At 41.1% G+C, this 18,374-nt stretch overlaps 2 protein-coding genes across 2 annotated transcripts; one reads left to right on the forward strand and one right to left on the reverse strand.

The window, feature by feature from the left end:
• Window positions 1-268: 268 nt before the first annotated feature.
• LOC139294478 (ATP-dependent RNA helicase DDX39A) lies at window positions 269-6,667 on the forward strand. The gene is made up of 10 exons (XM_070916390.1): window positions 269-351; window positions 1,293-1,500; window positions 1,642-1,769; window positions 2,788-3,064; window positions 3,507-3,625; window positions 5,083-5,214; window positions 5,476-5,585; window positions 5,801-5,945; window positions 6,170-6,317; window positions 6,454-6,667. Exons 2-10 carry the CDS (start codon window positions 1,293-1,295, stop codon window positions 6,468-6,470), a joined length of 1,284 nt encoding a protein of 427 aa, XP_070772491.1. The 5' UTR covers window positions 269-351; the 3' UTR covers window positions 6,471-6,667.
• Window positions 6,668-7,989: 1,322 nt separating this feature from the next.
• Window positions 7,990-13,009, reverse strand: LOC139296061 (CCN family member 1-like). The gene is made up of 6 exons (XM_070918348.1): window positions 12,959-13,009; window positions 11,795-12,008; window positions 10,767-11,014; window positions 9,967-10,090; window positions 9,264-9,445; window positions 7,990-8,295 (listed from the first exon to the last, which is right to left on the reverse strand). The coding sequence occupies exons 1-6, from the start codon at window positions 13,007-13,009 to the stop codon at window positions 7,990-7,992; spliced, it is 1,125 nt and encodes a 374-aa protein (XP_070774449.1).
• Between the last annotated feature and the right edge of the window lie 5,365 nt (window positions 13,010-18,374).

An 18,374-nucleotide genomic window follows, 5' to 3' on the forward strand; every position in this document is an offset into this window, starting at 1 on the left:
TCATCACAAATAACGTAAATATGAATTACAGGCCCTTTCATCGATCGTGTTGTCAATTATGTATACATTTTATTTGCTGGAATACGTGACAGCATTACAACTCAAAGCACTGCCCCGCATGATAAGATGTATGAAATAAAACAACAGCATCCATTTTGTTGCTTTCGAGCAAAAACATCTTAGGACGTTCCAATCACAGCCATTGGTTCACGCCGCATCTAAAGGCTTAGGTTTTTGGAGGTGTTCTTGAACATATCATACGTGTGTGCTTCACTCACTGTGCCGTGAATATTTGCTAGCTCGCTTGTATTGCGCACATTGATATCGGCGGAACATAAATATCACCTCAAGGTAATGTTGCAGTGCCTTCGTACTTTTCACGCAATCCTTGCCAGCATGTAGATATATTTCGTTGTTATTAATGGTGAAATATTTTGAATACTTTGTCGCAGTTGCTAAAGTTGTGGCGGATTTGCTTCTGTAGCTAGCATGCTAGACGCATTAACATTAGCTTCGTATTGACTTACCAATTACCTTTAGCTGTCTAGTTATAGTGAGTAATTTTGTTTTTTTGACCATTAGCCCATTAAACAATGCTACATATATACAGGTTTGATGTTAGAGGAGTTAATAGCGTAGTTGTAGTGTTTGTTTAAAGTAATTTGTGAGTCCTGTTCAACTGTTAGCTGCTAGCTTGGTAACTAGCCGGTTTGGATGAATGAGAAGGAAGAGCCCATTGTTTGTGGGTATGCTGTCTCTGCCGGGTCACATCAGACGGCTATCAGTTGAGTCAGCGTAGTTGTAATGGCTTAACGGATCTCATTTATCATGTTGGTCGTTCAAGACTGTAAACACATAGGTCAGATTCTAGCTTCCCCCTCTCAAGAATTAATTCATCTTGATGTGAACCGCGGCTGCGGCCTGCTAACGTTAGCCAAATGATCATTGAACCGTGCTCCTAATTTATTTAATTTTCGATTTTCGGTTTCCGATGATTGTACCATCAAGCAAGTGTTAACATATTCTTCTGTTCATTCCCATAACACACAGGTAATTCCAATAATATCTTATTTATAGTGTTAGTCAAGTATGAATATATGTAACAACGACAACATGGCATTACTAGATATTAGAATGTTTCGGTTTACATTTATTTATCCAACAGTTATTACTTGAATTGTAAGCCCACCTGGCCTTCAGCTCAAACATGAGCTTGCACATTAAAGGGGGCTTTGACACAGTCTGTTGTTGTGAAAAATTATAAGACATAGATTTCCTGATTGTCCATACAGATGGCTGAGAACGACGTTGATAATGAACTTCTGGACTATGAGGAAGATGAGGAGCCACAGGGAGCCCCTGAAAGTGGGACTCCAGCAAACAAGAAGGAGGTGAAGGGATCCTATGTATCCATCCACAGCTCGGGCTTCAGAGACTTTCTCCTCAAACCAGAGCTGCTCCGTGCCATTGTCGACTGTGGTTTTGAGCATCCCTCAGAAGGTGAATAGCAGTTTTGGGTGTTTACAGCTCCACACAAACTGCTATTTGTTATGTTTTTATCATATCCTGATTTTATGAATTCATCATCAGGCCTCCTTGAAGTTTTCACTCACTCATAATTGCCATTTGTTTTATTTTCAGTGCAACATGAGTGTATTCCCCAAGCTATCCTGGGCATGGACATCCTGTGTCAGGCCAAGTCTGGTATGGGAAAGACAGCAGTGTTTGTACTGGCCACCCTGCAGCAGATAGAACCTGTGGATGGTCAGGTGAGTTGCTCAATATTTGTTTTTGCTTGTCTTTCATGTTTAAGAGTCATTATTCCTCTCCTATAGTTTTGTACACTGACTAGGTGGTGTTTACACTTATAGATAGGTAGATATCCATTCTGTGCTTAGTTCTCAGACCTAAGGCCTTGTGCATATTCACTCAACATAGCATAGAAACATTGAATTGGTGTAAAGAAATGCATATGCCATGTCCCTACACGAATCTGGTATTTGGGCACACAAACTTGATAGGAGTATGTGCTGCTCAAGTTTATGGAACCACGAGTACAGACATTTGAGAGAGACAGACTGAGTGGAGAGCAAAGCTTCAATACAACTGATTCACATTATTTCAATTTTTCTTTAGTTGGATTAGAAGATATTTAACCTATGAGTGTGCTGGATGGCAACGGCCTGTTTATCTGGTTCAAAAGTAGTAGCAGCAGCAGCAGCTTTTATTCATTCTGTGTCTGCCTCATTGTGTTGAAAACACATCTGACAGGTCTGTCTACAATAACAGAAGCCAAGTGCTCATAAGTAGGCTTGGTGGTATAGAATTTGATATATGCCCATTTAGTAATACCTCTCAATTTGTTTTGTTAGTGGAATTTTATTTTCTATTTTAATTTTTCCTTGTTTTATGCCCAACAGTAGATGGATGACAGGAAATGTGGAGAGGGAGAGAGATAGGCATGACATTCAACAAAGGTCCCTGGCTAAACGCAAAACTCGGCACCCTAATCCTAATAACAGGGTGCCCCTGAGATCTCCGTTTTAGTAACGAAGTATTAGTTAGTTAATTAAGTATTTAATTTTGTATAATTTAAATGATCATCAGGTATTATGAAGGACCTGTATGATATTATGATACATTTCTGGAATGTTCACAAGGTCCTGTTGAAAATCAGTGAAATCAAGGAGCAGTAAAACATGTTAGCTGGCTTTACAGAAGCACAAGATGCACTACATAAGGACCCTGCAGTTATTGAGACAAATGTCCTCATTCCCTGTATGCCAGGTGTCTGTCCTTGTAATGTGCCACACACGAGAGTTGGCCTTCCAGATCAGCAAGGAGTACGAGCGCTTCTCCAAGTACATGCCCACTGTCAAGGTGTCTGTGTTCTTCGGTGGCCTGGCCATCAAGAAGGATGAAGAAGTCCTGAAGAAGAACTGCCCTCACATTGTCGTAGGAACTCCAGGACGTACCCTGGCCCTCATCAACAACAAGACCCTCAACTTGAAGAACATAAAACACTTTGTGCTTGACGAGTGCGATAAGATGCTGGAGCAGCTGGGTGAGTAAGGGGAACAGTGTTTTATAGTGGACTGTTAAGAAATGAGTAGCTTTGGTGAAAGACTGTGGTCACTATGAAAGACAGGGGAGGCTTCCACTTGACTCAGGTATTGTTCTGTGAATTCATATCTCACTTATAATAGTGTCATGTCATCTTCTGTCACTGCTCATATCTTTACATTCTTCATAGCATTCTCCCTAATAAGCTGAAATACTGAATCCAAGTTAAAGAGCAGTCAGTGTGCATTTAATGTGAAAATGGGTTGTGAGTGATATAATTCCACAGTGCTCCAATAGTGAATGAAGTAATCTGCCATTTTGTTCTTAAAAAAACAAACCAAAAAAAATGATAACGAGCGAGGGTAAGTTTCACATTTTTTAAATATCAAATATAAAAAGACAATTCATGTCATTTTGGTGGTACTGTTATTTTTTCCCAACAGACATGCGACGTGATGTCCAGGAAATCTTTAGGCTGACACCCCATGAGAAGCAGGTTATGATGTTCAGTGCAACACTAAGCAAGGAGATCCGCCCTGTCTGCCGCAAGTTCATGCAGGATGTGAGTTATCATCAGGATTTACTGATGTTTCAAATTTAACTTAATGTGCTTCATTCAGTTTGTCTTGTTTGTTGTTGTTTTTTTTTAGATATTAAATGCAAACTGAGATTCTTTGACAATATGAATTTAATCCTATATATAAGCAATCTTTATGTTAATGAAAATTGATGCATCACCATGATATGGCCGAATAGATCTGTTTTCATTTGAAGAAATGGTTAAAGGCCTTGTTAGCCTTTCTACAACAGGAATATGGATTCATTCGCTAGCTGTTTTGCATAAGTTGACATTTTAATGTGTGAGGTAGCTGTAAATGGTAAATGATCTCACTTATATAGCGCTTTTCAACCTTCACGGTTCCCAAAGCGCTTTACAGCTAAGTCTCATTCACCCATTCACTCACACATTCACACACCAATGTCGACCGAGCTGCCATGCAAGGTGCTGGTCTCCATCGGGAGCAACTTAGGGTTCAGTGTCTTGCTCAAGGACACTTCGACATGATTGAACCCCCAACCCGCTCTAACCAGCTTCACCTCCCGTGCGACAGTGCTAACCACTGCGCCACCATGCCGCCCTAAATGTTAATTGGTTTCTCCTTATTTATGTATGTACACACTACTATAAACATTAGTTATGGTCAGTGGTTGCCTAAAAGTTAGAGAAGCGAGCTTGTGACCGGAAGGTTGCTGGTTTGATCCCTGTGAAGTGAATGAGCAAATTACCTTTCTCTCATTACCGCTGCTGAGGTGCCCTTGAACAAGGCCCTTAAGTCCCGTGGAGTTGATCAGCAAAGTAATCCTGGATAGATAAAGGTTAAAGAAATGGTTGTAGAAACATATTCACTGAGGTTACAGCCGTTTTAGCACATAATACTAGATGTCTTTTAATTAATTAATATATGTATTATTTTATCAATGTCCTATCCATAATTGCAGTTATTAAGAGTCACACGGCTATTCTTATGCATAATAATCAAATGAGGTAGTTCAGTGTTTGTTGTGATGCCCCTCTTAGCTTTGCCCACTTGTGGCTGTCAGTGTCATAAGTGGCCATATCAGAGGGGAAAAGTGATCCTCCCTGGCAGATTTGGCTTGGTCAGGACACTCAGTCCTCCTGGCTCTGCTGCAGTCCAGGAGAACAGATTCAATAAGACACCGTGCACAGTTCATTTGTCAAAACGTGGTGCAAGTTCAGAATTGTATGGAGTCGTATACCTGTCACATGTAGAGCTCAGAAAAACATGAACCACAGGGAACTTCAGATTCGATGACTTCTCTGACCAATTGGTTTTCTCATCAGTTTCAGTTATCAGTTCATTTGTGTTTTTTTTATGGTTCTTACCACACTGTTTGTGTGTATGCAACAGTTCTTGTTTTTATTTAATTTCTGATGTGGTCTGCAGAGGTGTGTTTGTGAGAGAGACTAATGTTTGGCTCCTCTCTCTTGCTGCGTAGCCCATGGAAGTGTTTGTGGATGACGAGACCAAGCTGACACTCCATGGTTTACAGCAATATTACTGCAAGTTGAAGGACAGTGAGAAGAACCGAAAGCTCTTTGACCTGCTCGATGTGCTCGAGTTCAACCAGGTATAGCTGGCCTTTATAAGATACTGAATCAGAATAAGTCATGTGCATAATTATTGTAGTATTTTAAATCTTTGTGAAAGGGTTTAATACTAAGAGATATACATTTGCAGCCTTGTTCTTCTGCTAGTCATTTTACTTTTTTTTCTCTCACTTGTCCTCTAGAGGGAGATATTTATGTTGATTTCAGCCTGTCTGTATCTCATTGATGTCTTTGCCATTCCCAGTGAAAATATGCAAGGCTTTTCTTTTGGTTCCTGTTAGGTGGTGATCTTTGTTAAGTCCGTGAATCGCTGTGTGGCTCTGTCCCACCTGCTGGTGGAGCAGAATTTCCCTGCCATCGCCATCCACAGGGGCATGGCGCAGGAGGAGCGGTAGGTTTCCTAATTTCACTGTACTGTAATTTGTTTTTAGGCTGAGTCACTACTTTAAGTTTTAACATTAAAATGAAAGTATTAAGTCTAATTAAAAGGTGAGAAATTCCCAGCCATATTTGTGTGGAAAATGAGATTGTTTGTTTGAGAGGGTTATGTGCTTAGTCTCCCTCACTTGGGAATGCCATCTTACTTATTCTCATCTGTCCCCCCAGGTTATCCCGGTACCAGCAGTTTAAAGACTTTCAGCGGCGGATCCTGGTTGCAACCAATCTGTTTGGTCGAGGCATGGACATTGAGCGAGTCAACATCGTCTTTAATTACGACATGCCGGAGGATTCTGACACATACCTTCACAGAGTCAGTCCAGCTATTATATAACTATGTTATCTTTGTTGGAGAGCTGCTTATTTTCATTTGCAAAACAAACAAACAAATCACATACAGGGGGCTGTAGCTTGTACCAACTTCACCAAAACACTGTCTGTAAAAAGGCACAGGAACCTGCCGTGTGAGTGTTTTATAATCAGTTAATTGTAATTAAAAATGCCAATAGAAATAAATAGTAATCGTTTTGACTTCAGGTGGCCCGTGCTGGCAGGTTTGGGACCAAAGGCCTGGCTGTCACCTTTGTGTCAGACGAGACAGACGCTAAGATCCTGAATGACGTCCAAGACCGCTTCGAGGTCAACGTAGCAGAGCTCCCAGAGGAGATAGATATCTCCTCCTACAGTAAGTTCTGTTGTTACTCACAAGCTGTCTCGCACTTGGCCAGATGATGGTTTGTGTATATGTATAAATATCACATCTTTCATTTGCCCCTCCTGTAATCTCACACCGTTTTTAATGTTCCTATTTGTCTTTGCAGTTGAACAGGCCAGATGATTCTGAAGCGTCTTTCCAGTGAAGATTGTGTTTCCCTTGGTGTTGCTGTATTTTGGTGGAGGGAAAAAAAACCCCTCACATTTATTAAGTCCCCCCTGCCACCATAAATAATGATAAAACTTTTTTTTATTTTATCAGGTCTTTGCGGGGTGCTTGTTTTAGTGTTTTCCTTGTTAAACATGGATATATTGTTTTGGTTGAAGAAATAAAGTTTTTATACCTTATTTAATGGTATTGAATTTAATTTTGCACATGTTTTTAAACATTTAAGTTTGTCGGATGTTACATTAAACATACAGTTACAGTACAACAGTAACCTATGAAGCAAACTACATTGTAATTTTACTTGTAGTTAATTATCCTCACAAGCAGATGGTGCTATAATCATAATTTGAAGACAGCCACTGTTTTCGCAAACACTTGGCAACTTTGAACTGCCAAGTTTGAAATTTTACAAGTTGAGTTAAAATAAAACCTTGCATGAAACTTGAGCTCAGCAGCCAGTTTTATCACATAGATGGACCAACAAACACTTGTGACAGCTACACTGTAGTGTCTTAATCCAGGAAAGTGTATAAATGTGACAATAATACAAACTTGGATCCAAATAAAATAACTAAATAAAATATTTACAGAATACAGTGTGATCCAAAATAAATTCTCAAATACAGGTTTGTGTAAGACATTTCTTGAAGCTGCATTAAATGCACAAAAAAGAAATCAGTTGGCATTGGTCCATATCTCGCTGAACGCTTGTCAGTTCCAGATAGCGTTCCTTATCATTTAACAGCCTGTCACATACAGGGGAACAGTGTCATTCATCGCTGTGTGTAAAGTTTTTTTTGTGTAAAAAACTTTAACATGGCTTGTCCTGTCAGCATGCCAAAAAAAACAATTAATAGTGTTTTTGTTCGTAACATGCTGTGCTGATTTGATATATTTTGAATTAAAAAAAGTCTTAATTTTCTACAAAGCCGCAAAAGCTCTTTTGCTTGTTGTCACGGAGTAGTCACAGTGCATTGTGGGATATGGAGTCGTCCACCATCATAGCATGTGCGGCTATTGTTGCAGGGGAGGTGATTCTTGTGCACTGCCGTCAGAGTTACAGTTCCTCAGTTTCAGTGCTAAACAAAGTGCTTTGTTGCTCGTTCTCCTCTCAGGCTGATCGCAGGGGGAAAAAAATCCTCCAAACCTGAACCAGCAATCAGTCCAGAGTGGCGGAAGTCCAGGGGCACTTCAGGGCTCTAATTTAGGTCCCACGTCTGTTTGAACAGGAGCAGGAGAGTGTACAATCCACTCCGGTCACACAATAATATTACAATAAGGGTTGCCTTTATGATTGTGTTTAAATCCGAGGCGGCCCTCCCTGCCTGCTGTTTGGCAGGTGGGTGCCTGTGGTCTTCACTCACTGGGAGCCAGATGAGAAAAAATGGCCCCTAGTCTTGAAGTGTCTTCCTTAAATCAAGAAAGTTGACCTCATCACATTAAAATAAAAAAATAAAAAACATCCTCCTCAGTACTAGTCTATGAACTTGTGTGTATCTCCATACATCCAGTGCTGCGGAGGGAGGGCCACTTCATTGAGGTGGCCGCAGTCATCGCTGCATTTACACGACTGGATGAACATGGCTGACCTCTGGAAACGCTCGCCATCCGGGCAGACAAAGGTCACGGGTACAGTGCGCGTGCGGCGTGGCGAGCAGCACCGGCCGTCTGAACACACGCCGCAGTAGTTTGGCCGGTAGAGGCGGACACTCACACATTCTCCGTAGGACAGGCGGGTGGGCTCTGGGGCTTTCTGGGCTGGGGAGCACTTCTTCCCTCTCTGTGGTTGGATGATAAAAGTAAACAGAGGAGTGTCATAGTCTGGATGAGAATGAGTGTTGTTCCTGACTTCAGTAGCAAAATTCACCAAAACAAGTGAAAAAGAAATCTAATAAGCTTTGACTTTTATCTACCCTGTCCTTTTACATAACAGCAGATTTAAGCGGTTTTGCACTCAAACTCATTAGCTTCACATTAAGAGGGCCACACTTCATCTTGTTATGCCAAAACAGAGATTGAGAGAGAGGGATTAGTTTTAGATTTAAGTGATTAATCTTAAAATAAAACATTTATTTTACATTTGAGTGTTAAACACACAGACACCTGTGATCATTCTTGGCCCTAGAACTTTTAACTCAGTGGAGCAGAGAAAAGAGCTCTTAGTGTGTGTCCAACATGGAGGATTAATATAGACACACCACTTCCCTGGACTCTGGGTACACAGACGGGGCCTAGCTATGGACAGTTGCTTGGCAGGAATGCCGGGGGTGGGGGACTATATTTAAAAAGGCGCCTGCCTGCCACCAAAACACCGCTGAGTAAATCAGCACTGCCCAGTTCCCACTAGATGTATGCAGAGCTTCCCGAAAGTACCGCTAAAATAATCTCTGTTCTTAAACTCGGGATAAAGATGGCTTTAGCACTAAGAGCCTATTTACTCAGGGCCAAAACATCTAATTTTTCATTCTTTGCAGCACAGATCGTTTTCAGCCTCTGCTTGTAAGTTCAAAGAGGGGAACAAGGAAGCAGAGCAAAAATGAGCAGGTATTGTTTTTCCCTGCGTTGTCAGACACAGACAGATAAGAGGTGACAAAATTCTTATTGATAAGTGTTATCACAAGGCGTTTAGGTTTCACTGTGCACAGATAAATTGGTGTGATAAGACGTTATCTTGGCAGTAATGTGGATATTCGACCTATGCTCTCCGTCTGTCGCCTTCTCCTTCAGTTCAAGTCAAGTTCACTTCACCTTGGCTAGGACACTCAGGCTGTGACATGGCCGTATGGTGCAGATTCTCGTCTCTCTCTCCAGCTTGCACTGAGGGTTCCTGTTGGTGATTCGAGACGAAACGCCCATCCCACAGCTGCGGGAGCACTGTGACCAGTCAGTAGTCTGGACTGGACACTTCCTGTCCTTCAGATGGTTCCACACTGAGGAGCGTTGGAGACATGACAGAGGGTGGAAGGCAGAAAAACAGAAAAATCACACATCAATTAGGCCAGTGGTTCCCAACCTGGGGGTCGGGACCCCATCAAGAGGTCACAAGATAAGAGGACGCATGCTGGCGTTAGCATTTAGCTCAAAGCACCGCCGTGCCTAAGTACAACCTCATAGAGCCACTCTGTTTGGGAACCACTAAATTAGACTATATAATGTGATTTTGCACATTAGCATTACCTGTTTCTATATATCAGTTTTAATAATTTCTTATGATTACTGTTACATCAATTACATTGGAAAATCCTACAATAAAATGTTTTAAAACAACAAAACTCATGCATGTTCAAATAAGACTGCATTCCGCATGGAACTTAGTGAAAATGTACCATTTGCATTTCATTTCAGGGTCAGAAAAATTCAGCACACAATTTAAAACGACTAACAAAACAAGAATGTGAGTCAGTTACTGATAATAAATAAATATTCCCCTCTCAGACTCTCTTTCCCTCACCAGGCAGGTGTTTGTAGCCATGTTCACTCTCCCAGCCGCTGGACTTGACGTCTGTAAGCTCATTGTCCGGCTCATTTTCAGGCTGGTGCTGAGGTCTGGGCAGGTGTTGTTGTGGTGGAGGCACCTGCGATAAGAGGATGAGATGAGACAGGGCTGTTTGCTGGGGATCATCTGTGCCGCAGCCATGTCTGTCTTTTGTGTGTTTTCCAGTGTTGCTCACACCATGACGCCCTGATTATCAGGAGGTTACGTCACGGCAATTGGTCAGGGGAGAGACACTTTACTGCTCTCTACCTGCATGGATCTTTGTCATGATTTAAAGCACTTCTTGAACAGTATCTAGTCTGTGTGCGCAGGTACAGCCTCATCTATCACAAGGTGTAAGATTTACAATGAATTTTCAAAACTTTACGCACATTTTCACACAACTTCCAAAACCCTTCATTCAGAAACGGCTCTCATTTTTTTGTTGTGTTCATCATTAAATTGTTTTTGTTATTTTGTAAAGCAAAAATTCCATATTCTCTGGTTCTTCAAATAATAAGTGGAAATGCCATTTTAATTGGGGTACTGCTATTTATTTGATTAAAGAAATACATTTTAATGTTTTGTAATATTTTGTAGAAATTACATCCCAGTCACCTTTGTTTTCTATATCAAGAGAATACCACAGAGGCAGATGATGCATTTCACCTCCACCATTTGGTATTGCTAAACAAATTCCATAAAAATGTGTTTCCAATTTGTGCCTTTTTGTGAGTCACTGAGCGCGTCCTTTGTCATCACATGAAAAAACTAACCTGATGCTTAGGAGGGAGCCGCCAGGTGCCCTTATGGCAGTCCACACTGAAGCAGCACTGCCTGGGTATCCTGACCAGCCGTGGGTAGGGGCATGATGGAGAGGCCGGTGGCAGCTTGTTGTTACAGAGAGGAGCGCAGCCAACAGCGCCATCGATGCAGGTGCACTGGTGTTTACAGCCGGCGCGGAAGCTCTCGCCATTCTGGTAGATCCTGCCGTTGTACTCGCACGTGCGGCCCTCCGATTTTGCTGGAAAGACACATTTTGCTCAGCTGAAACAAAACATTTAATGACTCGCAAATTGAGTGTTGTTTGATGTACTACAGATTGGTCACATACACCATCTGGCTCAAGGGCAACAGGCAACACAATCCAAGGGTTAGGTATCTCAGAGATGCATCTCTCAGTTTCTACAGGACATGCTTTAAAGTCTAAAGGGATCAATTATTGATTCACCACATGGTCTTATTTCAACAGCTGGAATGAAACGAACGTTTCTCCTGACTTCACCAAAACACACACACACCAGTAGTACACAAAACTGCACAGGGGAGCACTAAGATCAAAAGGTCAGTGGAAATAAGGACACAGGAAGTGTCAGACTCCTTGTCTCCAAAGCACGGAAGAACCAGCTATTCATAGTTTGTGGGGCAGCACCGGCATGGTGCAGATGGAAAGTGTATTTTTATCTCTGAAACCCCCTGTCGCTGTCATAAAACATCTACTACTCATTAAAATACCCCCTGTCTTGTTCCCGGATATGCAAGGTTACATGTTGCTCAATCACTGAGTTGTGATGGCTTTGATTTTATGGAAAGGGTCATTTAACGTTTCTTGACATCTTTTGTACATTGCTGCACAGGTATCATGGCCTTTTGGCTTTTATAGCACATTCACAATGTTAATTCTGATATCTTGTCCATGCATAGTAATTCTCTGGGTTGAAATGAACAGGGGAGCTGTAAAAGGCAGCTATTTTCTAAGTGAGATTCCTTCCGTCCCAACATACATTGTTCCCTCCTCTCTCACCTCGACAGATGCCCCAGGCCATGGTCACATCGTTGCCGTAATTACACTCCAGCCCTTTGTGGTGGTCGCAAGGCCTCATGGGGCTGCAGTCCTGGTTAAGCTGCACAGCACACACCTTGCAGCACCCACATCCATCTGGCACAGTGCTAACTCCTGGAGGGCAAACCGGGGGCTCTACAGGGCACTCGCACACTGCTGGGCAGCTAGCTGTCACCTGGAGGGAGCAGAGAGAGAGATCACATCGTCAGACAGGAGTCAAGCAACACTTTCTACAGCTAAGAATAGAAAATTAACCCCAGAGCCTCAGAAATCTACAATGCAGTCACAATGCTAAACACAGAGAAAATTTCAGAGGAAGATTCAGACAGAAAATATCTGTATGGCAACCAGGGCCATACAAGCCATCATCAGGGGTGTTGAGTGCATTAGTTCCAGCTTTTCTTCCACCATCAAAGTGTGAGGAAGAGTTCTGGTACATTCATTTTTGATTCTGTATGATCTCTCAGGCTCCCCAGGGGTTTGTGACTGATTTTGAATTCTTCCACAGACAAAGCACTGCAGTACGCCTCCACAGTAAGTCAAGTCACTGCTGGCCAGTCAGCCCTGTGTGTCTAGACAGCTCAGAGTTTGTACCCAGTCCCCTGCTGGCTCATGGTTTGAGTCATCGCCCAGCACTAGAGCCAACTTGTTCCAGTTTTGTAGGAATTAACATGTCACTGTGCTTTAAAAAGAAGACATGAGTAGACATGCTGATTATCAGGCAACTTCAGAAAAACTGTATTCATTATTATTTGAGCAGTATTGGAGTGATAACCCCACCTAAACTCCATTCACCAAACTTTGTATTGTATCCACTTTTTATGCTGACAGAGATAAAGTCATATCAGTAATCACTGTTAATCTGATGTTGGCTTTATGAAGAATACGTCTTTGAAGATGAAACATGTCTGAAAGCTTTTCTAAAAATACCCTTGAGTTTTGTTTACACCAGGGGATGTTTATGCTGTTCATACCCTGGAGGTGAAAGTTGAATCACACTTTAACTCGCGACTACATCATCCATGACAGATAACACCTTAAACAAATTTTTAATAGATTTTCTGTAAACAGACTTTTGGCTCGCCCACAGCGACACGCGCTTCTGTCAGGAGAGAAACATCTTACCTGCGTGATGACGGCTGTTGTCAGTACAGTCAGGTAGATCAGAAATGCCATGATTAGCCTGTGACAAGTTGAAAAAAAAAAGAATACAAATAGAGATAAAATAGTATCTTCAATCTACAATCCACTGAACGATTGTTAGTCTAAAGTAGTTTGATGCTGAGTTTCAGTCTCTTTTCGGACCGTAGTCCTTATTTTTCCATCGGGTAAGTGTCTAAACTCCAATTTATACCCGCTGGTGAACCTCTGAGAGGCCCCGCCCCTCTCAATGCTTCTAACCAATCAGCGTTCTGGCAAAAGCTCATACATTCCAAATGGGCGTGGCATTCACCACGGGGGTAGTTTGCTGATTGGTGGGCGTATTTTGGAATGAAAGCAGCCATTCATAAAAATCGCAGGGCCGCTCTGTATTTATTTTATGGGTTAAAAATTAAAATGTAACAGCCGCTTTCAAGTCACACTTAGGCACATTCCTGCTTTTGTGGTCACCACTCTCCTAACACTAAGTAAATATATTCAGCTGGGCCAGACAGCATGGTAACATTAATAAGACCTCCACCTCTGGGAAAAAAAGAGGGGGGGGGGATTCCCTCTGTTTTTCCAGACCAATGTAGGTGCCAGGGCAGAAAATTAAAGTGGAGTGTATTAAGCAAACAGTAAGGTAATAGCAGTTGTCAGAGAGAGTGAACACGTTCCTCTTTGTCTGTGCTCGTCATAATCTGAGAAAATGTGTTTCCATAGTTTTAAAAGTACCTTTTGATTGTTTTGCTCTCCGAATGCTTCATCTTGAATTCAGGTGGGCTGGCTAACTCTGACTATTACTTCTAACCACATGGTGCTGACATGGGAATGATGAGGATATGATCACTGGGAAAGAATGGTCGAGTCCAGGGTGAAAGCAGGATTATTGTTTTAAGGGCAGCTCATATGAGGGTTGGTCTCCTCCCCCTCCCTCCTCTGTCTTCCTTTTCAACCACAAGTTTCAGCCACACCTGCCCTAACACAGAGGCCTCGTTTGATGAGAGGAACGTGATAGGCAGAGGTTTGAAAGTTAGATTCCTGCTATGAATGTCCATGTATTCATGCAAAGTTCTGGCTTAAAAAAGCCAAACATCTCACATGGGCTGTGGTGGCTTTAGGTGCTGGGAAATCTCTGTGCTGGTGAATTAGTTAAACCTAACTCTCATTCAGGAGGTAATGATCAATAACCCATACTGAGTTTCAGGCTTAAAAAATGTGATTCAGTTTTAAGTTTGTGTCAACCTGCACATCACTGGCGGACCCCACACAGTTGAAACTGAATTTACTTTTTAGCTATATTTGATGCAATTAATCTATGGTATTGTACATTGTCCCTGTTAGATAAACAATAAAAGTTTGCTCTATATTTCATATCCTGTTTTCCATACACACTTTTTAACTACTTATTTATACTATTTTCTGTATTGTACATACTTTGCTCTCTATTGTCCTTTGCCTACATTCGTTTTTTATAGTGTTTCTTATTTAAATAATGTCTTTTACATTATTGCTTGCATTATGCACAGTCTATGAAGATTGTCACACTGCACAAATAAATCTTTGAATGTGGAATCTAAATGAAAAAATATGATACAAAAAGTTATCACATCTTCCTTCAGAGGTGAGAGAATTCCATGACTTGTGCGACAGATGGACACCCTTCTTCTTCATCCCCCTTTTATATTGTGCCATGTGGCAAATGTTTGGTGTTCACAGTCCCTTGCCAAGCAATGCTCTTCAGTTTCAGAGTACAACTGCACGGCCCATGGCGATTTTGGCAGGTCTCATCAATGTCCTGATGCAGTTGCTACAACATGACCACTCCTAACAAGGGAGAGACAGATGAATATAAGTTACAGACGCAGTAAACATCCCCAGCTGTTTAGTCTTTCCTGTTCCTCCCCTAACTAAATCTTCACCAGCCTTTGCATATTTTGTGATTCACTTAGCTGATTTCAGTCCTCACAAACGCATGTTTCCCCTCACAAAAGCAAGGAGCCTTTAAATGTCATTCCTTAAGGTGGGATTCCTTCTTCAACCTGCCAACATACGGACAGAAAAACTTTGCCCAGGTGGAGAGGTGGTTGGGGAAGCACCTCTTAAAGGAATAGTTCAACATTTTTGGAATACATTTATTCACTTTCTTACTGAGAGTTACATGAGAAAATCAATACCACTCTCATGGTTCTGATGCTGATTCTGATTCTGATGTCTGTACAGTAATTATGAAGCTACAGCCAGCAGCTGGTTAGCTTAGCTATGACAGCAGTTGCCAGGGACTCCAGAAAGTCATTGCACCTGGCCAAAAACATCACACACCTAACTCACATAAAACCACAACTTGTTGTTTAACACTTAAGTTTTGTATGGATTAAACAAATGACATATAAAATGTTAATAAGTGAGCTTTAGAGGTGTGGGTAGATGGATTTTGTTACCTTTGGACAGAGCCAGGCTAGCTGTTTCCCGGTTTATGCTAAGCTAAGCTAATAATCTCCTGGCCCCAGCTTCATATTTAATGGACAAATATGAGAGAGGTATTGAACTTCTCATCTCAGTCTCATCAAGAAAGCAAATGAATGTAGAAAAAAGTTGAACTATTATTTTAATCACATGTAACCATACAATCTAAACTGACCTGTATCCAACCAGTATTTTCCTTTGCTGAATCTACTTTAGCTGGTTAGTCCTCTTTCACAACCAACATTCATCTCTGTTCTGCAGTTACCTGTGTGACTAGTGTTTCACTGAAAAACACATTCGAGCTTGTGGACTAGAGTCATGACTCTCAATTTAAAAAAAGGAAACCACCTCAGGAAGCTGTCAGTCATAGCTCTAATGGTGTGACCAAGGAGACAAAGTCATGGCCCATCTATTTTAATCCTCCGGTGGTCACGGTACAGGAGGAGTTCTGAAAGTCCTGTGACTGCTTCTGTTTTCAATTTCTCCACTGATGCTGAACGAGAGGGAACCAGAGGACGGAGATGTAAAACTAATCTTGTGTGATTACGTAGACCAGACCTTTTTTGTACGTGAGCAGGGAGAAGTTTTATGGTTATTTCTCTACTGTCTGCATTGTTTTAACAGGGTTTCAGACAATTATAAATTCTTACACACAGGCCAGTCTATCCTGGGAGATGTGAATAACTTTCCTCCAAGCTGAGATTCGAAGCAGAGTCTGAGTCACAGTCGGGGCAAATTTTCCCCTAATTTAATCAGGAAGTGTGCTATAGTTTTGCCAAAATAAGGTTCTTACAAATAATCATAGTTTTCAGCAATGGTAGAAGTATTCAGTTCCTTTACTTAAAGAAATACTAGACATTTTGGGAAATATGCATATTCGCTTTCTTGCTGAGAGTTAGATGAGAAGATCGATACCACTCATACATTATCTGTTATCAGCATGAAGATACAGCCAGCAGTTGGTTAGCTTAGCTTAGCATAAACACTTGAAACAGGGGAAACAGCTTGCCTGGCTCTGTCCAAAGGTAAGAACCTTTTAATCTTCACAAAAACAGTGTGAAATGTGGCGGTTTCCCCTGTTTCAAGTCTTTGTGCTAAACTAAGCTAAGCTAAGCCTTATATTTAACTGATAGATATGAGAGTGGAATAAATCTCCATCTAAGCTTATTTCCTATTCAAACTATTTCTTCAAGTTAAAGCATCAATCCTGCAATGATACTTATTAAATACTTAATTACAAGTAAAGGTTTTGCTATATGTGAAGTTGAAAAATAAAAACACTCGTCACCTTTTCAGAATGTTTTATTACTATATTAGATTATTATTACTGATTTATCAATATGTAAGTAATGTTGTAGTTTGGGCTAATTGTAATTACTTTATATACTGTTGGATAGTTTGATCATCATCATATTTCATAAGATGATGTTTTGTATGTAAAATCTTAATTGAAGTAACTAGTACAGCTGTCGAATAAATGTAGTTGAGCAAAAAGAACAATATTTCTCTCAGAAATATAGTGGAGAAGAAGTGTAGGAGGAAAATGGAAATACTTAAGTTAAGTACAGGTATCTCAAAATTGCTTGTATGTTATTGAGTACTTGAGTACATTATAAATAATTTATATTTTTTAAGTTTTGAATTAGGTGAACTGAGTGTGAATTAACCCCAGCCTTTGTGTAACTGACAATAACGAGATGCACTGAAGTATATGTGGATAGGATATGAAGATAGTAATCCAATACATAGACTAGAAAACAAAGTGATGTCAGAGGGACGAATGGTCTGATTTTGTGCTGTTTCTCTCACATGGCCTGTCACCTGAGAGGTGCACACTGGATGCAACACAATGCATCAGCATCAAGGGAGACAGCTTTATGAGAAAGGGCTGATGTAGGAAAACAGGAAACGTCCAGAGGAGAGAACGGTGAATAAAAGTAGGTAAGGGGGTAGTGAGAGCAAGAGAAGAAAGAAGAAAAGGCGGGGGGGAGACAGGTGTTTCATGGTAAGAGAGTTTATTTTTTCAAGGGGAGGAGTGAGCAAGTGCCCCGCTGCCTGGTCTGGTCTGCCCCGCTGGTGTTATGGCAGTCTGGCAGTATGGTATTTCACACAAAAACAGACTGCTGGTATTTCAGCCCATACCACTTTTAAGGTCACACGAACAAAATTACATGATACTAAGGTCACATGCTTTAAAATACATAAATACATATGGAGAGATGTAAAGAAATACATGTTACATAACATAATTCCAATGTAATTATCCAAATGGGAGCATGAAATCGAGACTTGTGGAGAAAAGTCATGTCCTGAAAGAAAAGGGAGGAGGAAAGACTGCAAGTGGTGGTGACAGGGTGATTAAACTGGAATCTCTGCTGCTACAGTGGAAAAAGTTAAGTGTGTGGGAACCTCTTTTATGTGTGTGTTGACCAAAAGGAGAAGGTGTGTGTGTGTGTGTGTGTGTGTGTGTGTGTTATTTAAAAAAAATAACAGACCAGAGGCCTGAGTATTGACTATACTTGACAGAGTGACAGAGTGAGTTTGTGTGCATGCGCCACACTCTGCACACCTCATATGATATCATAATGTGTAAAGGGATATGTGCTAAATCTGGCATTGACATATGGTTCCTGTGTTAATGAACTTTGCAGCTCAAACTCACAGAGCATCGTAAAGTTACATAAGAGAGCAGGACTCAGCTTTCTGGCCTGGCAAAGACTGAACTCAAATATGAGACAACTTCCATGGAGCAATATCTCCCCCTAGTGGAAGTTTCAGAAGAAAATAATGGATAAAACAAACCACATATACTTGTGCTATGAATAAGGTTAGAATAAGAATACACGAGCTGAAAACTGTTGCGATTAAGATGGAATCCTTTAATTTTGAGATTGAATCGTGTTGCTTTTCAAGACACAAAGTGTGCTTTTCCCTG

This window comes from Enoplosus armatus, chromosome 2 (assembly GCF_043641665.1).
Source record: "Enoplosus armatus isolate fEnoArm2 chromosome 2, fEnoArm2.hap1, whole genome shotgun sequence".
Taxonomy (NCBI): domain Eukaryota; kingdom Metazoa; phylum Chordata; class Actinopteri; order Centrarchiformes; family Enoplosidae; genus Enoplosus; species Enoplosus armatus.